Source organism: Phodopus roborovskii, unplaced genomic scaffold (assembly GCF_943737965.1).
Source record: "Phodopus roborovskii unplaced genomic scaffold, PHOROB, whole genome shotgun sequence".
Lineage (NCBI taxonomy): Eukaryota > Metazoa > Chordata > Mammalia > Rodentia > Cricetidae > Phodopus > Phodopus roborovskii.
Window position 1 is genome coordinate 9,363,477 of NW_026126645.1, and position 18,804 is coordinate 9,382,280.

The following is an 18,804-nucleotide window of genomic DNA, read 5'->3' on the forward strand; positions in this document are numbered from 1 at the left end:
CAAAAGGTTGAGCTCCTGGCCAGTCGGGTGAGTGTTCTATGTCTGTCTGTTAGTCTGTTTGACTGTCTGGATAAAAAATTTCTCTTTTTTTGCCTGTGGTCCAGCAGTGGACATCTAAATCTGTGTGAACAGGTCAATAGCACCTCAGTGAACACACTAAAGGGGTCAGACCTGGAGAAATCTGGGGCACCTCAAATTCTCATCTGGGCAGGGATCCAGCTGAAGGTTGGATCAACCTGTTATCTGAGGGTGAAACACGGACGGGTACTGAGCCACCCTATTGTGAAGACCACCTCCCATCAAATACTGTATGTCAGACCACCTGAATCCGAGAGAACCTGGTGAAGGGAAAGTCTCTGTGTTGGGCCCTCTGCTAACTGTACCGTTTGTGTGGTGTATTTTTCTGTTGCCTCTCCCCTAGAGATGCTACCCCAGATGAAAATTACCATAGGACAGACCCCTTCTTTAGATCTCTGCTTGGCTCGCTGGAAGGACATGAAAACAATAGCTAACCACAATAACGTTAATGTCCATAAGGGTGAATGAGATATTTTTTGTACTTCAGAATGGCCTACTTTCAATGTAGGCTGGCCTCCAGAGGGGTCCTTTCATCTGGACCTCATTAGCAGAGTGGAAGAGACAGTCTTCTGACCATGCTCAGGGCTCATGGACCAGATACCATACATAGTCACATGGCAGGGCCTCATAGAGAACTCACTTCCATAGGTTAAGTCTTTTTCTCTCTCACCATACACCCTCTGCCCCAAAGGTCATGGTGATCATGCTCAGAACTCCCTGAGATGCCGGCACCAAGCCACCAATTCTCCAAGGAGAAACAAATGAGTTTGATAATTTTACACCCCCTCCTTACCATTCTCTTATCCCACAGGAGCCACCACAGAGAGCTGAACTGATAGAGCTGGCTGAACTTCCAATCGGGGACCAGGGAGAGCCAGTGTAGACTACCCACAACTGCAGAGCAGTGTTCCCATAGACAGAAGCCCTCTCTACCCCATAGGGCAACCAGATGAAGCAGGGCACCAACCTTTCCACTACTGGCCATTTGCCACTAGTGATTTATATAACTGGTGCTCTCCAAATGCCCCCTTTTCAGACAACCCTCCATCCATAATTAACCTCCTAGAGACTGTTCTTTTCACTCACCAGCCCACCTGGGATGATTGCCAGCAACTCCTTAAGATTCTTTTTACTACTGAGGAAAGAAACAGGATCCTAGAGAGGCCTTATAGCTGATCCTGAGATTGTAGATGCCAGCTTTCCAACTATTTGACAAAATTGGGATTATAATACTGGACAAGGTAAGGAGTGTCTCCTGGTCTACACCAGGCTCTGCTAGCAGGTCTCAAGGCTGGGGCTAGAAAGCCAGCCAATAAAATATGTCTAAGGTCTATGATGTCAGACGGGGGCCAGAAGAAAGCCCAGCAGATACCTAGAAAGCCTACAAGAAGCTTTCTGCAGGTACATCCCCCTGCGATCCTGAGGCCGGGGAGTCTGAGACAACCGTGATGTTCACCTCTATCGATCAGGCAGCACCAGAAATCAAGAGAAAGCTATAGTCCACAGAAAGCCTAGGAGAAAAATGCCTTAGGGGTTAACGGCAGTGGAGGGAAAGCTTTATGATAAGATAGAGAGTGCAGATGACAGGGAATTCAAAAAAGGAGAAGAACCCAACCAAAGTCCTAGAACAGCAGCAAGCTCATCACCCAACAGAACCAAAAGAGATCCTCCTGGCTACTGGTGTGGGAAAGCTATCTAGAGAAGACGCCTTTCTAGCAAGATCCAGAAAGTGATGGGGACCAGAGGTAGGAAAAAAAACATCAGTGTGCTTACTGTAAAGAGGAAGAAAAATGGATAAGAGGCTGCCCTAAGAAAAAAACAACAGAAACAGGTAGCTGAAGTCTTCCCATCCCTCCTCTAAGGGGGTGACAGTGATTAGAGGGACGGGCTCAGCTCCCCTCCCTGAGCCCAGGGTAACCCTTGAAGTGGAGGGGAGGAAAGTTGATTTTATAGTATTCACTGGGGCAGAAAATTCTGTCCTTTTAAAAGCAAATGGTCTGATGACATATAGAACCACTTGGGCACAGGGGTCACAGGCACCAAACCTTATCAATGGACTACCCGAAGATCGGTAAACTTAGGGACCGGACAGGTAACCCATCATACCTGAAAGCCCATACCCACTTTTGAGATGTGACCTCCTGTCCAAAATAAAAGCCCAGATTATATTTTCAGACCACAGGGCCAAGCTCAGGCATGCAGATGAACTCCAATAGGAGTTCTTCTGACCACCTGACTCTCAGGAATATAGGCTATATCATACTAAGCAAAAGAAACTACACCAAATAATGTCTGAGTGCCTGGGCAGAGATAGAGGGAATGGGGCTGGCAAAATACGAGCCTCCAATTCTTGTGGAATTAAAAGCTGGAAAATCCTGAGAATGTACGCCAGTACCCTATGCCTTTAGAGGCCAAACAAGGGATCACAATACACATCTGATGCCTCCTAGACCAAGGAATCCTAAAGCCTGTCCCGTCTGCCTGGAGTACACTCCTCTTACTTTGGAGTACTGGGATGAAGGGCATTTTCCACCATGTCTGGATAATTGTAAGGCTTTAGAAGTACAAAAATAGCTGGGCATTGGTGGCTCATGCCTTTAATACCAGACATCTGAGTTCAAACCCAGCCTGACCTACAGAATGAGTTTCAGGGCTACACAGAGAAACTGAGTCTCAAAAGACCAATTCATATGAGTGGTGTGTGTGTGTGTGTGTGTGTGTGCACGTGTGTGTGTGCATGTGTGTGTGTGTGCGCATGTGTGTGCATGTGTGTGCATGTGTGTGTGCATGTGTGTGTGCATGTGCATGTGTGTGTGCATGTGTGTGTGTGCGCATGCGTGCGTGCGTGCGTGCGTGTGTGTGTGTGTGTGTGTGTGTGTGTGTGTGTGTGTGTGTGTGTTGCCTTCAGGTACTGACCAATCTGGACATCATGACTAGAGCAAGCCTCAAAACAGCAAGAAAAGGCTGGAATGAGGCTGGGTTGCTACAGTTCCTGTGCTTTGCCACATGTGTCTGGTCTGTGGAGTTTTCCTAAGCGTTCCTTAAATCTGGTTGTCCTGGAAGACTGTATCCCAACAATATGAGGTTTGGTGAATTGAAATGGGTGAGATGAATCCTGCCTGGGTGATGGTGTAGTTCAGAACAACATGAGTAGAACACTCACCTGGCATGAACAAGGTCCTGACTTCCATTTCCAAACCACATGTGCTCCCTAAAGAAACAGAGGTGTGCCTGTAGAGAAAAGGAACGAAGAAACAAAGACCAAAAGGGAAAACCAGAACGAAGAATTCCTTTACAACTTTGTGAGATTACATCCTGAATATGGCATTGCAAACCGGGAATTTTGAGTGTTTGTGTTTTGTTGAGGTGAGGTGAGGTCTTCTGTTGACCAGAATGGCCTTACTTGCCAAGCGTTAGAAATAAAAGTCACAGCCAGGCAGTGCTGGTGCATGCCCCTTTAATCCCACCACTCTGGAGCACAGGCAGGCAGATCTCTGAGTTGGGGGATAGCCTGGTCATCTGAGTGAGTTCAAGACAGCCAGTGCTCCACAGAGAAACCCTGCCTGGAGAAAAAAAAAAAAAAAAAAAAAAAAAAAAACCAGAAAAGGCAGTTGTACACCACTCAGGCTGGTTCATACATTTCTGGGGATCCAACCAAGGCCCGCTGTGTGTTAAATAAGCCTTTACCCTACTCGGCCACATTCCCAGTCTTCAACTATAGATTCCAATGTTCACTCCTCCTGCTACCACCCTATAAGAAAATGAGTTTGAAATGACCCACATAGTCTCTGACTTTGTTGGATCTGAGAAACTTCTATTTGTGTCCTTCTCTTTTGATTTTTGATACTGGATCTCACCATGGAGCCCGGGCCACTGCTGAGTTCTAGATGTTTGTGCCTCAGCCTCCCTAAGGCCAACTACATGTCTGCATCTCGAAACCCTGGTGCACTTTGCAGCATCTGTTGTGATAAAGCGCATGGGGACCTTGGCAGACTCCATGGAAGATGAAGGCGAGCAAGGCAAAGGGACAGACATGCCAGGCAGGCAGAGCTTAGTGAGAAGTTTTATTAGAAATGCAGTGAGGGGAGCCGGGTGGTGGCGGCACTCACCTCTAATCCCAGCACTGGAGAGGCAGAGGCAGGGGGATTGCTGTGAGTTTGAGGTCAGCCTGGTCTACAGAGCAAGTTCCAGGACAACTACGGCTGTTACACAGAGAAACCCTGTATCAAAAAACCAAAAGGGAGAAAGGAAGGGAGGGAGGGAGGGAGGGAGGGAGGGAGGGAGGGAGGGAAGGAGGAAGAGGCACAGAGACAGTGAGACAGGACAGAAGAGAAAAGGGAGACAGGAAAAGTCCTGTCTGCCCCAGGAGAACAGCGGGAAAGACAGATGGCGAGACTGAGAAAGAGGAAGCAGAAAGAAACCATAACTGGGTACAGGTGTTTCTTTTGTTTGTTTTCTGTGTTTGTTTGTTTGTTTGTTTGTTTTTTGAGACAGGGTTTCTCTGTGTAACTTTGGAGCCTGTCCTTTAACTTGCTCTTGTAAAGGCCAGGGTAATCTCAAACTCACAGAGTTCCCCCTGCCTCTGCCTCCTAAGTGTTTGGATTAAAGTTATGGGCCACCACCCCCTGTGGAGGTCTTTCTTTTAAAGGAGCCTTTTACACTGCATGCAGACTATGCAGCCATAGAGCCCTGGGCTGACCAGGCTACTGCCTGACTGCATTCTGCCAGCAGACATGGGCAGGCCAGCATAATGCCCGCATCGTTACTCCATCATCTTCTGCAACTGCCACACCTAATACTATCTCAGAATGTAGAGGACGCCCCCAGCACACACACTGTTCTTTTTTTATTTATTTATTTTACATATCGATCACACACACTGTTCTTATTCAATATCTCAGGCACCAGCTTGTCTTCCTATAGGGATCCTTCCTTCCATCCTTAAACCCTTGTGTGTTTTACGATGCAGAAGAACTGCATCCAGACCTTCTCGCATGCTCGGCAGGAGCTCAAATCCCATGCATGGCAGTGCACACTGTTAATCCCAGCACTCAACAAGCATAGTACGTAGATCTCCACCTGTTCCAAGTAACCCTGCTCTACATGATGAGTTCCAGGAAAACCAGGGAAATATAGGAAGTCCCTATTGATACAACTACAGAAGACAAAAGCATACTTCCTCAGATGGACAACCATGATGTTTTCTCTCTCTTCCTAGTATCCTTCACCTGCTATACAGATTAGACACCCTTCTCTTGTCTGTAGCAAGAGGCAAGGATTCTTCCCCTATCGATGCATACTCCATGACCAATGCTATGCACCGGGAAGCCCCTCCCTCAGAATGGCCAAGGACTCTCTAGAAGTCTTCTTCCTGAACCTGCTGTCCTGCCCTTTCACGCCCTTCTCACTAAGACAGGTTTGCATGTAACACACACTTGCCTGGACCTTCCAATTCTGCGTCAGCTCATACTCAACAACAGATCCGGTTGCCTTCACCTTAAGAGTCTAAACAACCACACTCATCTCAGATCCAAATATTAATGTTTTTATTTTCAGTTTTCCGTCTCTCGCCCTAACAAATTGTCAATAGTTTTAAGCTAGAGAGTACAGAAGAATGTTCACTGTGTCACCTGGGCAACAGTCATCCCTCGATATAGGCTGAAGATGGAGCCACTTCCTTTGGGGTCACTGAGTTAGCACATTTGGAACTGATGGTAGGATACTGAAACCAGCAAGTGAGCACAGCCTCCATCACTGTGGATGACTTCAGTGAGACTCTGACTGCTAAGGACCATTTGAGTCCCAGGTCCCCTAAGCAACACTGCCCTCTAGTGCCAGGAACAGAGAGCTCATGTTTCTCCATCTCCACCAGCCTCATCCATCCACATGGAGGACCAGATGGTCCACAGAACTGATGGCATCAAATGTGCCATCTTTAAGTGATGAGTGTTGTTAGGGATGTGGCAAATCCAGGAGCACATTAATGGCCCAGGGGAATTCTATTAGCATTGACTGGAGAGTGTTAACCTGTGGCCACAGCATCCAGAGTGGTGGCTGGGACAGGCTTTGTCAGCTCTTGGTCTTAGACAGAAAAGTGAGTTTGTGGAATGCTGGGATGGCTCAGTGGGTGAGAGTTTTCCACATAAGACCAAAGACCTTACTATGATGCCCAGATATTCCTGTGGAAGGAGAAAACTGACCCTGGAGAGCCATCTTCTAAAGCCAGGTATATTGGCAAGTGCCTTCAACCTAGCACTGTGGAGGCCTGCCTGGTCTACACAGTGAGATCCAAAAGAAAAGCACCCTGTGACTCGGACCCCATGTGGATGATCAGGGTGGTGATTTGGTACTTTGATCCCTCATCCTTTGGGACTAGAAATGTGATAATGTATGACCCCCTGAAAGGAACACAGTCCATCCTTAGCCAATCAATATCCCAGGATAACAGTAGCTCAAGGAGGCACTCAGAACATTCTTGTCTCTCTCCAGATTTAAACAATTAACAATTTGTTTGAGTGAAGTACAGAAAGAAAATAAAAACTTATAATGTGCATGGGTGGTGGCACAGGCCTTTAATCCCAGCCCTCGGGAGGCAGGGGCATGTGGTTTTCTGTGTGTTCCAGGCCAGCCTGGTCCAAGAAGCAAGTTCCAGGACAGGCTAAAAAGCTACACACAGAAACCCTGTCTGAAGAAACAAACAAAAACAAAACAGCATAAGTTGAAATATGTATTTGAGATGAATCTGGATTTTATGATTGAAGGAACAGGATCAAGTATTTAAAGCCAGCTGGGCCAGGATATCAAGATTCAGGCAAGTATGGATCACCTAGGAGCCTGTCTTAGTGAGATTGGCATGAAAAAGCAAAAGAGCAGCTTCTGAATGAAGACCACCACAAACCTTAGGCCAGTAAGAGCCTATATGACGCTCTGCAGAGATGGCTCAGTGGTCAAGAGCATTGGTATTCTTACAGATGATCTAGGTTCAATTCCCAGCACCCACATGGCAGCTCACAGGTGTTTGTAACTCCAATTCCAAGGAATCTGACACCTCACACAGACAAAAGTGCACATAAAATGAAAAGGAAAACCCAAAAGATAAAAAATAAAAAAGCACATCTTACAGCGGGCTCCGGGTGTGGCATGCAGCAGTGGCTGAAGGAACCTTTACCTCTTTCCACCAGATGAGAGAAGAGTCCAGTCTGTTTTGCTGGGTGAAGGATGCTAAGAAGAAAAAGTGAACTTTGTGGCTGTCTCTCTGAGGAAGTGGAAGCTCTGTTTTGTTTGTTTGTTTTCCTATGTAGGAGGTGTTTGTTTGTTTATGAGACATGGGGACTGTGAACACACTCGGTCCAAGCTGGGACTCACACAGACAAGATGGGCTTGGACACCTGGAGATTTACCTACTGTGCCCAATGCATGTTGGGATTAAAGGTGTGCAGTACCAAGCCTGGTAGAAAAGTTTCTGCCTAGCACACCGGAAGCCTTTGGTGCTGTCCTCAGTACCATGTAACCGAAATCATGAATTCACCATGTCCTGGGCATCAGAATGCCTGGGGCTTCAGCAATTCTACTTCAGATGTCTGGAGAGCCACTACACGCTCCCGGCTAAACTCTGAATTCCACAAAACTTCAGATCTACACAGTGTGACCACATCCAGAAAGACAAAAGAAAACAAAGCTAAATCATTATTGAGTGTTCCGTTTTCAGTAGTTGTGAACACTGACTACTTTTCCAAAGGATCTTCATTCCATTCACAGAGTTCATATGGATACTCACTCACCATTGTGTGACTCCATCTCCAGACACCTGGGATGAAAGCCCTGATATTACTAAAACAAAATAAAAATTAAGACTGGAGAGGAGGTTAAGACTGGGTTTCTTGGTATAACAGCCATGGTTGTCCTGGATCTCCATCCATTGACCAGGTTAGCCTCAAATTCACAGAGATCTGGCTACTTCTGCTTCTTGTGGTCTAGGATTAAAAGCATGTGCCATTAATGCCTATCTATGTTTTCTTAATTCTTTAAGATTCATTTTAGTTTTAAATTTTGTACCTGTGTGTATCTGAACGTAAAGGGGTGTGCATTGAGTGTAGGTGCCAGCAGAGGCCAGAAGAGATTGTAAGATCCCTGGAGATGGAGTTACAGAAGGTTGTGGGTCTTCACTCTGAATGTTGAGAACTGAACTTGCCCTCCCCCACCTCCCTAGAAGATCAATTAGTGCCCTTAGCTATTGAGTGATCAATTTCTCTAGCTTCAGGGTTTGATTATTAAAGATGTGATACCATCAAATAGAAAATGCTTGAAAGATGTCATGATAACAGCTTCATCTGGTTTTCCCAGGTCCCTGTCCTTGAATAAGATAAATTGGGGGTTGGTTGTGGTGAGCAATGCCTGAAGTCTCAGCTTCCAGAAGCTAAAGGCAGAAGGATTGGGAGTCTGGGGACACCTTCAGATGCATAAGGACTTGGAGGACAGCCTGAATACATGAGATTTTACTGCATAAGGAAAACAAACATTTAGGGCAGTTTGTAGCTCCCATGGTAGACTACTGGCCTAACATGCAGGATCTCTGGGTGTGACTTGCAGCAGAAAACACTGTATAAACTGAGTGTAGGGAGAATCCCAGCTCTCAAACCTGAGGCAGGAGGATCAAAAGTTTGAGATCCTCTTTCACAGCACAGTGAACTTGAGGTAGCCTAGGAAGCACCAGACACCTTCTCATATCAGGAAAAGGGGAGCTCTGGAGAGAAGGCTGCATGAGTAAGATCACTGGCTGCCCTTGCAGAGGACCCAGGGTCAGCACCAGCACCCACATGGTGTCTCACAACCACCTGTAATTCCACTCAGTCCCAGGTTTATCTGACACTGGCCTTGCATATGTGTGGTGCTCAGGCATACATGGAGGCACACACACACACACACACACACACACACACACACACGACCAAAACTAGACAGTTTTTTAACATTCATTCATTTATTAATTATGTATACAGCATTCTGCCTCCCTGCATGCCTGCTCACCAGAAGAGGGCACCAGATCTCCTTATAGATGGCTGTGAGCCAACATGTGGCTGCTGGGACTCGAACTCAGGTCCTCTGGAAGAACAGTCAGTGCTCTTCTGAGCCACCTCTCAAGCTGAAACTAAATATTTTAAAATGTAAAACTAAAGATTTTTATAAGACAGATCTGACATCTGATGTAACCCTGATGCTCCTTAAGGAAAAAAGTGTTGGCATTTCGTGAAAATGGTGTCCACCTAAACCTCCTCCCATGTCCCCTCCTGGCTCTATTTCAAATTCATGGCCTCTTTGTTCATTAATTGCTGTTGCATGCACATATGTAAATGTGTGTACATAGTAATTCTGAAATATAACCGGCTCCATCAGCATACTCCTCATACGTTCGAATGCCAGGCTGACCATGTTATAGTGAATAACCAGTTGGTGTGCCCTTACCTAGGGAAGACTAATTCTCCATTCTCAGTATTCCGCACTGCTTTCTTTAGAGTTGGGGCTTCTGGTTATTCCTATGGGGACTTTGTCATGTCTACTGTCCTTCCTCAGCTCATCTTTAGGTAGCCATGTTTGTGGGAATTAATGGCGTAACTTCGGACATTTCCAGGAGACACGGTCTCACAGTTAACTTCCTGATCCTCAGAATCTCACAGCCCTTTTGCCCCATTTTCTGCAATTCTTCCTGAGCCTTGGGTGCTGGAGTGAATTTTGGGTGTATCCACTAGGTCTCAAGTAAACAAAGCTGCATTTTAAGAAATTAGAAGCCAGGTGCTGGTGGTGCATGGCTTCAATCCCAGCACAAGGGAGGCAGAGGCAGACAGATCTCTGTTAGTTTGAGGTCAGCCTGGTCTACAGGGCGAGTTCTAGAGTTCTAGGACAGGCTCCAAAACCACACAATGAGACACTGTCTGGGAAAAGAAGAAAAAAAAAATACCAAGAAAAAAATATGTTTTAAAAGAATGATGAGTGCTCATGGCATATCCTTATTCCTCTTCTTGGGCTCAGCCAGTTTTGATGTGATATAATTATATCAAATGTCAATGAGAGCTCTTTGTAAAGAGATTGTGCTTGAAGTGTTCCTATCCTGGGAATCACCACATTTCTCAGTTTGACTTCCGTTAAAAGCACAAGTTTTGGCCAGGCAGTGGTGGGGCATGCCTTTAATCCTAGAACTGGGGAGACAGAGGCAGAAGGATTTCTGTGAATTTGAGTCCAGTCTGATCTACACAGTGAGTTCCAGGACAGCCAGGACTGTTTCACAGAGAAACCCTGTCTGGAAAAACCAAAAAATAAATACATGTTTAGATTTTGAAGCATCTTGCACAACAGTGATGTTTTATCGGAGTCAGCATATAACCACAATGGCATTTTATTTAGCACAGGATTTCGGTATTTTTAAACTTATTCATTCTATTTGAGTATTGGTGTGGTGAGGGCTGGGTGAGTGGGGTGGGGTGGTTGGGGATCTCATCTGTCCAGGCTGGGATGTTCTACACTGACTTCATGGAGATCCTGATCGGATGTGCAGATACTCTCTGTCCTGAGTCCCAGCTCCCACTGTTCACTGGTTTCCTGAGATAACTTTCATTCTGTAGTTTAGGCTAGACTCACTCTGATAGCATGCTTCTTCAGCCTCCCTATTTCTGGGACAAGCTTGTGCCAGCATTTTGACCAACTTCCACATATTTTTGCAGACATTAATTTCTATTTCGGAAGATTTGTGGGGAACACATGTAGAGGTGTAGAATGTCCAGGGGCGTCTCTCTCTCTCTCTCTCTCTCTCTCTCTCTCTCTCTCTCTCTCTCTCTCTCTCTCTCTCTCTCTCTCTCAGGCATGGGGTCCCTGTAACTGAAGTTATATAGTACAGGTTGGGCCCAAACACCATTGCCAGTGATGTCCTTTCACTATCCAGCTCCCTTGTTAAATAAAAAAAATGTTTTTGTTGTTGTTGTTGTTTGGGTTTGTTTGTTTTTAAGACAGGGTTTCTCTGTATTGCTTTGGAGCCTGTCCTGGAACTAGCTCTTGTAGACCAGGCTGCCCTCCAAATCACAGAAATCTGCCTGCCTCTGCCTCCCAAGTGCTGGGATCAAAGGCATTCCCAACCAACACCCAGCTTTTGGGGGGAAAAAATGTTTTTTGTTTTCTTTTTGCATTTTTAATTTTCAGACAGTCTCACCATAAAGTTCCCTTTGTCCACCTGGCTGGAATCAAGACACAGGGATCCTTCAACTTAGGTCTCCTGGGTGCTGTGATTAAAGGTGTGGCCACCACACCCTGCCCCCCCCCCCCAAGGTCAATTTCCTCCTTTCTATCCAGTTTGCAGTCTGATCTTTATCTAACACCATTGCCCCCTGGGGAACTAAGGCTGGCCTCTCCCTCAAGCCATTGTTGTTTTTAGAAGACAATTTCCATTAGCTCTGGTTGTTCCAAGACTTGCTGGGTAGCTGAGGATGGCCTTTGAATTCTTCCTTCCCCAGCCTCCCACCCTGGTCTCTCAGACCTGCCACAGTAAATTCCTGACAGAGAGCAGCTCAGCCTTGAACTCCAGAACACACTCACCTATGACAATAAGAACTTCACCTTATTGTCTTACTTTTTGTCTATTATCAGTTACAGATAAATTTCACGCTGACTCATACTCAGAACAATGTGGGGAACATAAAAACAAACTTCAGCCAGCTGAAGGAAGGATGAAGCAGGAGGATTGTAGAGATTCCAAAACAAGGTCATTTGCAAAGTAAGAGTCCTTCCCAGAAGTAATTCAAGAGCCAAGTGCAATAAATAAGTAAATAAATGAATTTTGAAAACTACATGAACTCATACCATTGTGAAGTGAATCCATGCATGGACTCCTGAGATTCATCCTAGGTTCTAAATTCTCTCTTCCTTCCCCCTGGGAGCTTTGGTTCTAAGTGCATGGAGAAAGAAGCTCCATAAAAGATTAAATGGGTGGAGCGAAATCATCCAATCAGGTGGCAGCTTTTGTTGGTGGTGCAGCTGCTAAGGGGTAAGAGGAGAAAGTTCTTTGAAAGTGTCATAGGAGCCAGAGAAGACCCTCAGAGCTCTGTGGCCTGTCACCCGTGTCCAGGTCAGGTGAGTCCTTTACCTCCCTCAGGACTCCCGGACTGCTTCGGAGACATTTTAGACACAAGACAGCACAGGGTATCCGGAAAACTGTCTCTTCATGGACAGACAGAAGACACTGGGCCTCAAAACCCCGGTGTGCTTTCTTCTCAGGTGTTCCCTATGTTTGCTTGGTTTAGTTCCGGCTGTTGAGACAGCCTCACTGTGCTGCACAGACTCTCTTCGTCCTGGCCAGGCTGCTGCACTGATTTGGGTCTCTAGATCTTCCTGTCTCAGCCTCCTGAGTGCTGGAATGGCCTCCATGGTCAACCATGTTCTGGTTCATATCAAGTAATTATCTTGCATATCGTTCTTTTGAGACAAGGCCTCACTCTGTAAACCTTGAACGTTTGAATCCCAGGCATGGCTTCTGCTTCAGCCTCCTTACTTCTGGGATTCCTGTTGGGAGATAATCCGTGTCTTCATTTCTGCTTTGCTTTTTGAAATAGTCTGTTTCGTTAGTGCATGTTAGACTCGAACCTTCAGGAATTCACTGGCTGATCCTCCTGAGTGTGGAGCTCAAAACCCTAAATGTATTTTCAAACTCCTCTTAGTTTTTGGAGACAAGGTAACAATACAGAATATATTGGCCTAGAGATAAGTGACACAGGATGACCTTGAACTATCTTGCTGCTTCCACTTCCCAATTATGATCATGGAATAAAATGTGCTTCTAGTTGGTGGTAGGGACAGGTGCCTTTAATCCCATCATATTGGCAGAGTCAGGAGGATCTTCATGAGTTTGAGGTCAGCCTGCTCTTCAGAGCTAGTTCCAGGACAGCCAGGGCTACAGGAATTTTATATGTGATAGATTTTGTTTGTTTGTTTTTGAGACAAGGTTTCTCTGTATTGCTTTGGTTGCTTTGGAACCTGTCCTGGAACTAGCTGTGTTAGAACTGCCTGCTCCTGCCTCTTGAATGCTGGGATCAAAGGCATGCACCACCATCGCCTGGCTTTATGATAGAATTTTATTAGGTCATGAATTCTCTGTAACTTAGGCTGACTTTGAACTGGTAATCTTCCTCATGAGAGGTGGAATGTTCTGAAAGTTTCATTTTTGAGACATAATCTCATGGAGCCCAGGATGACCTTGAGTGTGTTTTCATCTAAAGTGCTGGTCTTGTGTTTGGCTTCTAGTGTTTTCCAGTTTAATCTAGTGCTGGACTAGAACCCAGACCCCCTTGCATTCTAGGAAAACACTCACCTCTGTATTATGACCTGGGCTTTAAAATGCTCTTTAGGGACTGGAGAGATGGCAAAGCAGATGAGACACCACTCTGGCTGTCCAATCCCAGGACCAACATCACAGATCACAGACATTTGTAAGTCACCTAAAGCCCTCTGATGATCTGGATACTTTATGGGAATGTTGCATATACATACATGCAGTCCCAATAGCCAAACACCAAAGTCAAGATTTTTTTTAAATTGAAGTAAAATGACTTTAAAATTACCCCCCAGCTTCTTCTTCTTTATTTTCATGCTAGTCTTGGTGTAGTTATGCTTCTAGTTTACTTGATTTTTAGACAGTTTCTCTGTTGCCCTGGCTGTCCTGGAACACCTACTGTAGACTAGGCTTGCTGTGAACTCAGAAATCTACCTACATTTGCCTCTTAGTGCTGGGATAAAAGGTGATCACCACCACTGCCAATGATTTAGGTGTTTTTTGAGACAGGGTTTCTCTATTCTTTTGGAGCCTGTCCTGGAACTAGCTCTAGACCAGGCTGTCCTTGAACTCACAGAGACAAGCCTACCTCTGCCTCCTGAGTGCTGGTATCAAAGGCGTGTGCCACCTACACCTGCTTAAATGTTTTGTTTGTTTGTTTGTTTTTGGATTGGTTTGTTTGCTTGTTTTGAGGCACAATTTCTCTGTGGCTTAGAAGGCTGTGTTGGAACTAGTTCTTGTAGACCAGGCTGTCCTCGAACTCAGAGATCCGCCAGCCTCCCCAGTGCAGGGATCAATTCCACCAATCAAGGCCCTGAAGATGTTTTTTTTTTTTTTTTTTTAAATATGAAATGACTGATAGACCATAATTTATGCTTTAAGTTTTAGGTTGTTCAGATCTTTCATGACTTTTGAGTCACAATTTCCCAAAGCCCAGGTTGGTCTTCTACTTCTGACTTTCTAGCCCTGGACCTGCCTCTCTGCTATGCTGGTTTTAGTTATGGTCTCTTATTTTTTTTCCAGATAGGGTTTCTCTGTGTAACAATCCTGGATCTCACTCTGTAGACCAGCCTGGCCTTGAACTCACTGAGATCTGCCTGCTTCTGCCTTTGAGACCTGGGATTAAAGGAATGTGACAACACCGCCCTCATGGTCTCATTGTTGTTTAGTATGTTCCTAATCCCAGGAATTATACTTCACGGGTTGCAATTTTGTGCTTTAATTGAAATAGAAATTTATTTTGTTTTGTTTTTATTTGAGGCAGGGTTTCTCTGTTTAGCCGTGGCTGTCCTAGAACCCACTCTGTAAACCAGGCTGCTCTGCCTTTGCCTCTCAAGGTTGGAAGTAAAGGCATGTGTCCCCACCACCCAGCCAGTTGAAGTGACTTGTATCAGTCTGTTGAAAACAATCCTGGGGATGGTTTTGTTAAGAGGGGCCACAAGATATAGTGATTCTTCGGACAGTGCCTGTTGGGAAACAGTGGCTTCTGTCTGGTCAATTTGACAAGTCCCCACCTCAAGCTGACATTAAAATAAGCCAGAGATCCTAGTACTAGAGATGTGAGGAAACCAATTCCCTGCTCTAGGAGAGCCCGCACCCATGAGTGACATTGTGTCTCTATAAAATAAAGGAAAGGATTGAGTTGAATACAGCTCAGTGGTAGAGCGCTTGTTATTATTGTTTTTGAAACCTCTATTACTTGCCTGGCCTCAAACTCAAAGTATAAACTAGATTGCATGGAATCCTCCTGCATCTGCCTCCAAAGTAATGAAATTTTAGGTTCTTGCCAAACACACTGACATCATGCAGGACTTTAAAGGCAATTGCTTGAATGACAACATGCTAAGGAATATGGTCAGCCAGTGTACAATTCTAGGACCTTAGGGTGAGCGGAGTTCAGCCTGGACTGCACAGCCAGCTACACACAACAGAGTGAAAACCTGTCTCAACAAAGACATGACCTCCCACCAGCTCTCCAAACACATACCCAGTACACTCTGTACTACAGAGTAGTATGACATAGCTAGGCACCCCAAACCAGGCTCTAAATTTTTGAAAATTAAAAGCAAGGACCCATTTCACAGGGGTTCTCCTCAGTCATTGCCAGGCAGGATCAGTATGGGTAGGGTGGGCACATAACATTTCCATTGTTCCTAAAAGGTGCTTAGTATACTTTTTGCCAGAAACAATGGAGCTCAGATTTCTCCTTCCTGGATTCATCCTTCCAAAGGGTATGGGATTCAGAGTGAAATGACTTCAGTGAATAAACTCAACTCTCCATCAAGGCCAGAGTGATGACGGATGTTCACTGTGAGGGGGAGAAAGCTTCCTAAGAAAGACTCTGACAATGTGTTTTCTCCTAAATTCTCCCCAGCCAGGATCATCTCCCTAACATCCATCAGAATGAGTTTCCAGGACCCACTCACACTCCTGCAGCTGGCAGTGCAAAGCCTGATAAGGAATGAAAGCTTGTCCAACTCTAGTCTGCAGGACCTGCCAATTCATCTCTTTCCCCCACTGTTCAAGGAGGCCAACACTCAGAGAAAATCAGATTTGATTAAGGTCCTGGTGGCAGAGTGGCCCTACCCTTGCCTTCCTGTTGGGATGCTCATGAATAACCCCACCTTGGAGACCTACCAGGCTATGTTGGATGGAGTAGACACATGGCTGAGGAGAAAGTATTGTCCCAGGTAAGTAATAACCATATACTGCCAAATGCCACACACTGGGGTACATGGAAGGAACATCTGGGCTCAGTGAGTATGGGGCCAAAGGTGGGTCAGACACTTTTTCTGCTATACTGGGAGGGGGGGGAGGGTACAGAGGCCTTGGCAGCCGTTGAGTCAATTTAGTAAGTATCTGTTAAGTAAGAGATACCTCTTGGAGCATCTCAAAGGAGAATGACCCTGTCCCCGAGTCTCTGCCAGGTAACAGTAATTGGAGTTGACAGGAACCCAGAGCTACCGAATGGAGGGAAACAGGACAGGCCTGCAGATACAGCTCAGGCTAAGAGCTCCAGTGTGGCCAGCTTGAGGTACTTTTGTGTTGGAGACCTACCACTGAAAACCACAGACATGAAGAAGACAGGGTTGGGGGGGTTAGTAGGGGATTCCAGAGATGGAGAAAACAGTTTTGGGTCCCAACTTCCCTTCCGTCATTTCTCTTTTATCTACAGAGGGCAGAAGCTTCAAGTGGTTGACTTGAGGAATGTCCACGTATGGAAGGGTCATTCTCCATCCACACTGAAGCATCGTTTGGAGGTCGTGACCGAACTTCAGCTCCCCCAGGATGAACACCAGACACAGTTGTTGCAGTGGGTGGAGAAGAGACAGGCTTCCCTGCAGGTGTGCTGTGTGAAGCTGAAGATTGGGACAGTGGCATTCCACAAAGTCAGGAGTGTCTTAAAAATGTTACAGCCACAGTTCATCGAGGAGTTGGAACTGAATACAGTATGGAGTCTCTCCACACTGGCAAAGTTTGTCCCTTACATCAGAAAGATGAGGAATCTTCACAAAATGCTGCTCATACGCCTCTTCCAAGGAAGGACTGCCATCAATACAGAGGAGCAGCATGTCACCAAGATCATTTCTCTCTTTTCCGATCTCAGCTGTCTGCAGCATCTCACCATAAAGGACGTCTATTTCCTCCACGGCCACATGAAACAGTTGCTCAGGTGAGAAAGATGGTGAGCAGTTTCTGCTACCACAGCAAACTTTTCCTTTCTATATGAGAGAGTAGTGGGCACCTGGATTCTGCAGACCATGGCATTTCACAATGAATGTGTAAGGATGCCCTTATTCCCTATGAACCAATTCAAGGGCCCAGGTGACCATTCACAAAGCTGAACAATGAAGTGGGCTGGGTTGTATGGACAGAGCTGCCATGGTAGATGGGTCAGATCTAGTGGAAAGCAGGAGTGGGCTAAGTGGAAATGAAGTAGAAAAACTGAGGTTCAGAGTCAGGGCTGAGGAGTGAACCGTGAGACAGGGAGTCATGATTCTTCAGGAGGCAACCTGTCATGTGGTCATGTAGGCCCCATCTTTCTCCTTCCTGATGAGAGATATCATTTTGTCACTATGTTTCTCTTATTGGTTGATGAATAAAGCCCTGTTGGCCAATAGGAAAGCAAGATAGGCAGGACCAGGAGACAAGGAGGTTTCAGGGGACTTGAGAGAAAACTCAGGATCCTTTCTCCAGTATGATAAGACCACATGGAAACACTTAGATTAATAGAAATGGGTTAACATTTAAGGCAGAGCTAGCCAATAAGAAACACTAGTAACAGGTCAATAGCTTTATATCTAATACAGCATTTGCTGCTGGCACGGCTCTGCGACCAGGCTGGCCAGAAAAACCTGCTAGGAACACCTTCCTATGGGCCCTCTAGCCATAGCAACTGTGAGTGTCTCTTTACCACTGAAGAATGGGAAAGGTAGCTGTGGAATGTGCCAGTCCCACCATGAAGATGATGCCCCAGGGTGAAAGGGGTGTGGCCTGAGTAAGTGGAGTCCAAAGGGCTTGACTGTGCTCATTGCAATCCCATGATCCCACTCACCCTGGCTATGTGGTCCCCTCTACCTCTACCACAAACCCACCAGTATGCTTCAAATTAATCCCTTGGTCTCTCCTTAGGTGCCTGAAGACCCCCTTGGAGTGCCTGACCATCTCTCTGTGCAAGTTCTCACAGTCAGATTTGGATTCCTTTGCCCAATGGAGTCAATCTGGGCTTAAACATCTGTACTTGAGAGGCCTCATTTTAACTAATGTGGATTTCATGCCTCTTGAAATTTTCCTAGAGAGTGTTGCACACACTCTGCAGGCCCTAAAAATAAAAGACTGTGGGATGAAGGATGCTGACCTCCGTGGCCTTCTCCCAGTCCTGAGCCAATGCACCCAGCTGACCACCATCAATTTCGTTGACAATGACTTCTCCATCGATGCTCTGAAGGACCTTCTGTACCATACTGCCAACCTAAGCCAGCTGACCAAGGAGCTCTACCCTGCTCCTAAGGAAGTCTATGATGAGTTTGGTTATATCCAAGTGGAGGAATTCTCCCAGTGTTGTGATGAGCTCAGGAACACACTAGTCTCTATAAGGCAGTTCAAGTCACTCTGCTTTAAGAGCACAGCCTGCTATGATTGTGGCAAGCGTTATGTCCATGAACTGGAGACCACACTTTGTGAGTGCTCAACCTAAATGCCTTCTGGGCAAGAAGACATGAATTCATGGACCCCAGGACACGTGGTTTTGGACATCATTCAGTGTGGTGGGGACAAAGCAAGGAAGCTGGCATCACTGAGCAGCACACTGGGACAGTCAGGTTAACATGTCTTGTGGAGAGAGTTCACCATTTCCAAATGGAGCTCCTGTCAGGATTGCCTCTGCAGGGCCTTTCTCCAGCATTCCAAATGATGGT

The 18,804-nt window shown here is 45.9% G+C and overlaps 1 protein-coding gene across 1 annotated transcript; it reads left to right on the plus strand.

Annotated features, from left to right (window-relative positions):
* The first annotated feature begins 15,790 nt into the window (after positions 1-15,790).
* On the plus strand, positions 15,791-18,584 carry LOC127213241 (preferentially expressed antigen in melanoma-like protein 7). The gene is made up of 3 exons (XM_051173547.1): positions 15,791-16,077; positions 16,563-17,060; positions 18,020-18,584. The coding sequence occupies exons 1-3, from the start codon at positions 15,791-15,793 to the stop codon at positions 18,582-18,584; spliced, it is 1,350 nt and encodes a 449-aa protein (XP_051029504.1).
* The last annotated feature ends 220 nt before the right edge of the window (positions 18,585-18,804 follow it).

Excerpts from the sequence above, each read along its gene's own strand:
- LOC127213241 (XM_051173547.1), top strand. The coding sequence starts at position 15,791 with ATGAGTTTCCAGGACCCACTCACACTCCTGCAGCTGGCAGTGCAAAGC. Across the intron at positions 16,078-16,562 it reads AGGAGAAAGTATTGTCCCAG|AGGGCAGAAGCTTCAAGTGG; the intron begins GTAAGTAATAAC and ends TTTTATCTACAG. Across the intron at positions 17,061-18,019 it reads CACATGAAACAGTTGCTCAG|GTGCCTGAAGACCCCCTTGG; the intron begins GTGAGAAAGATG and ends GTCTCTCCTTAG.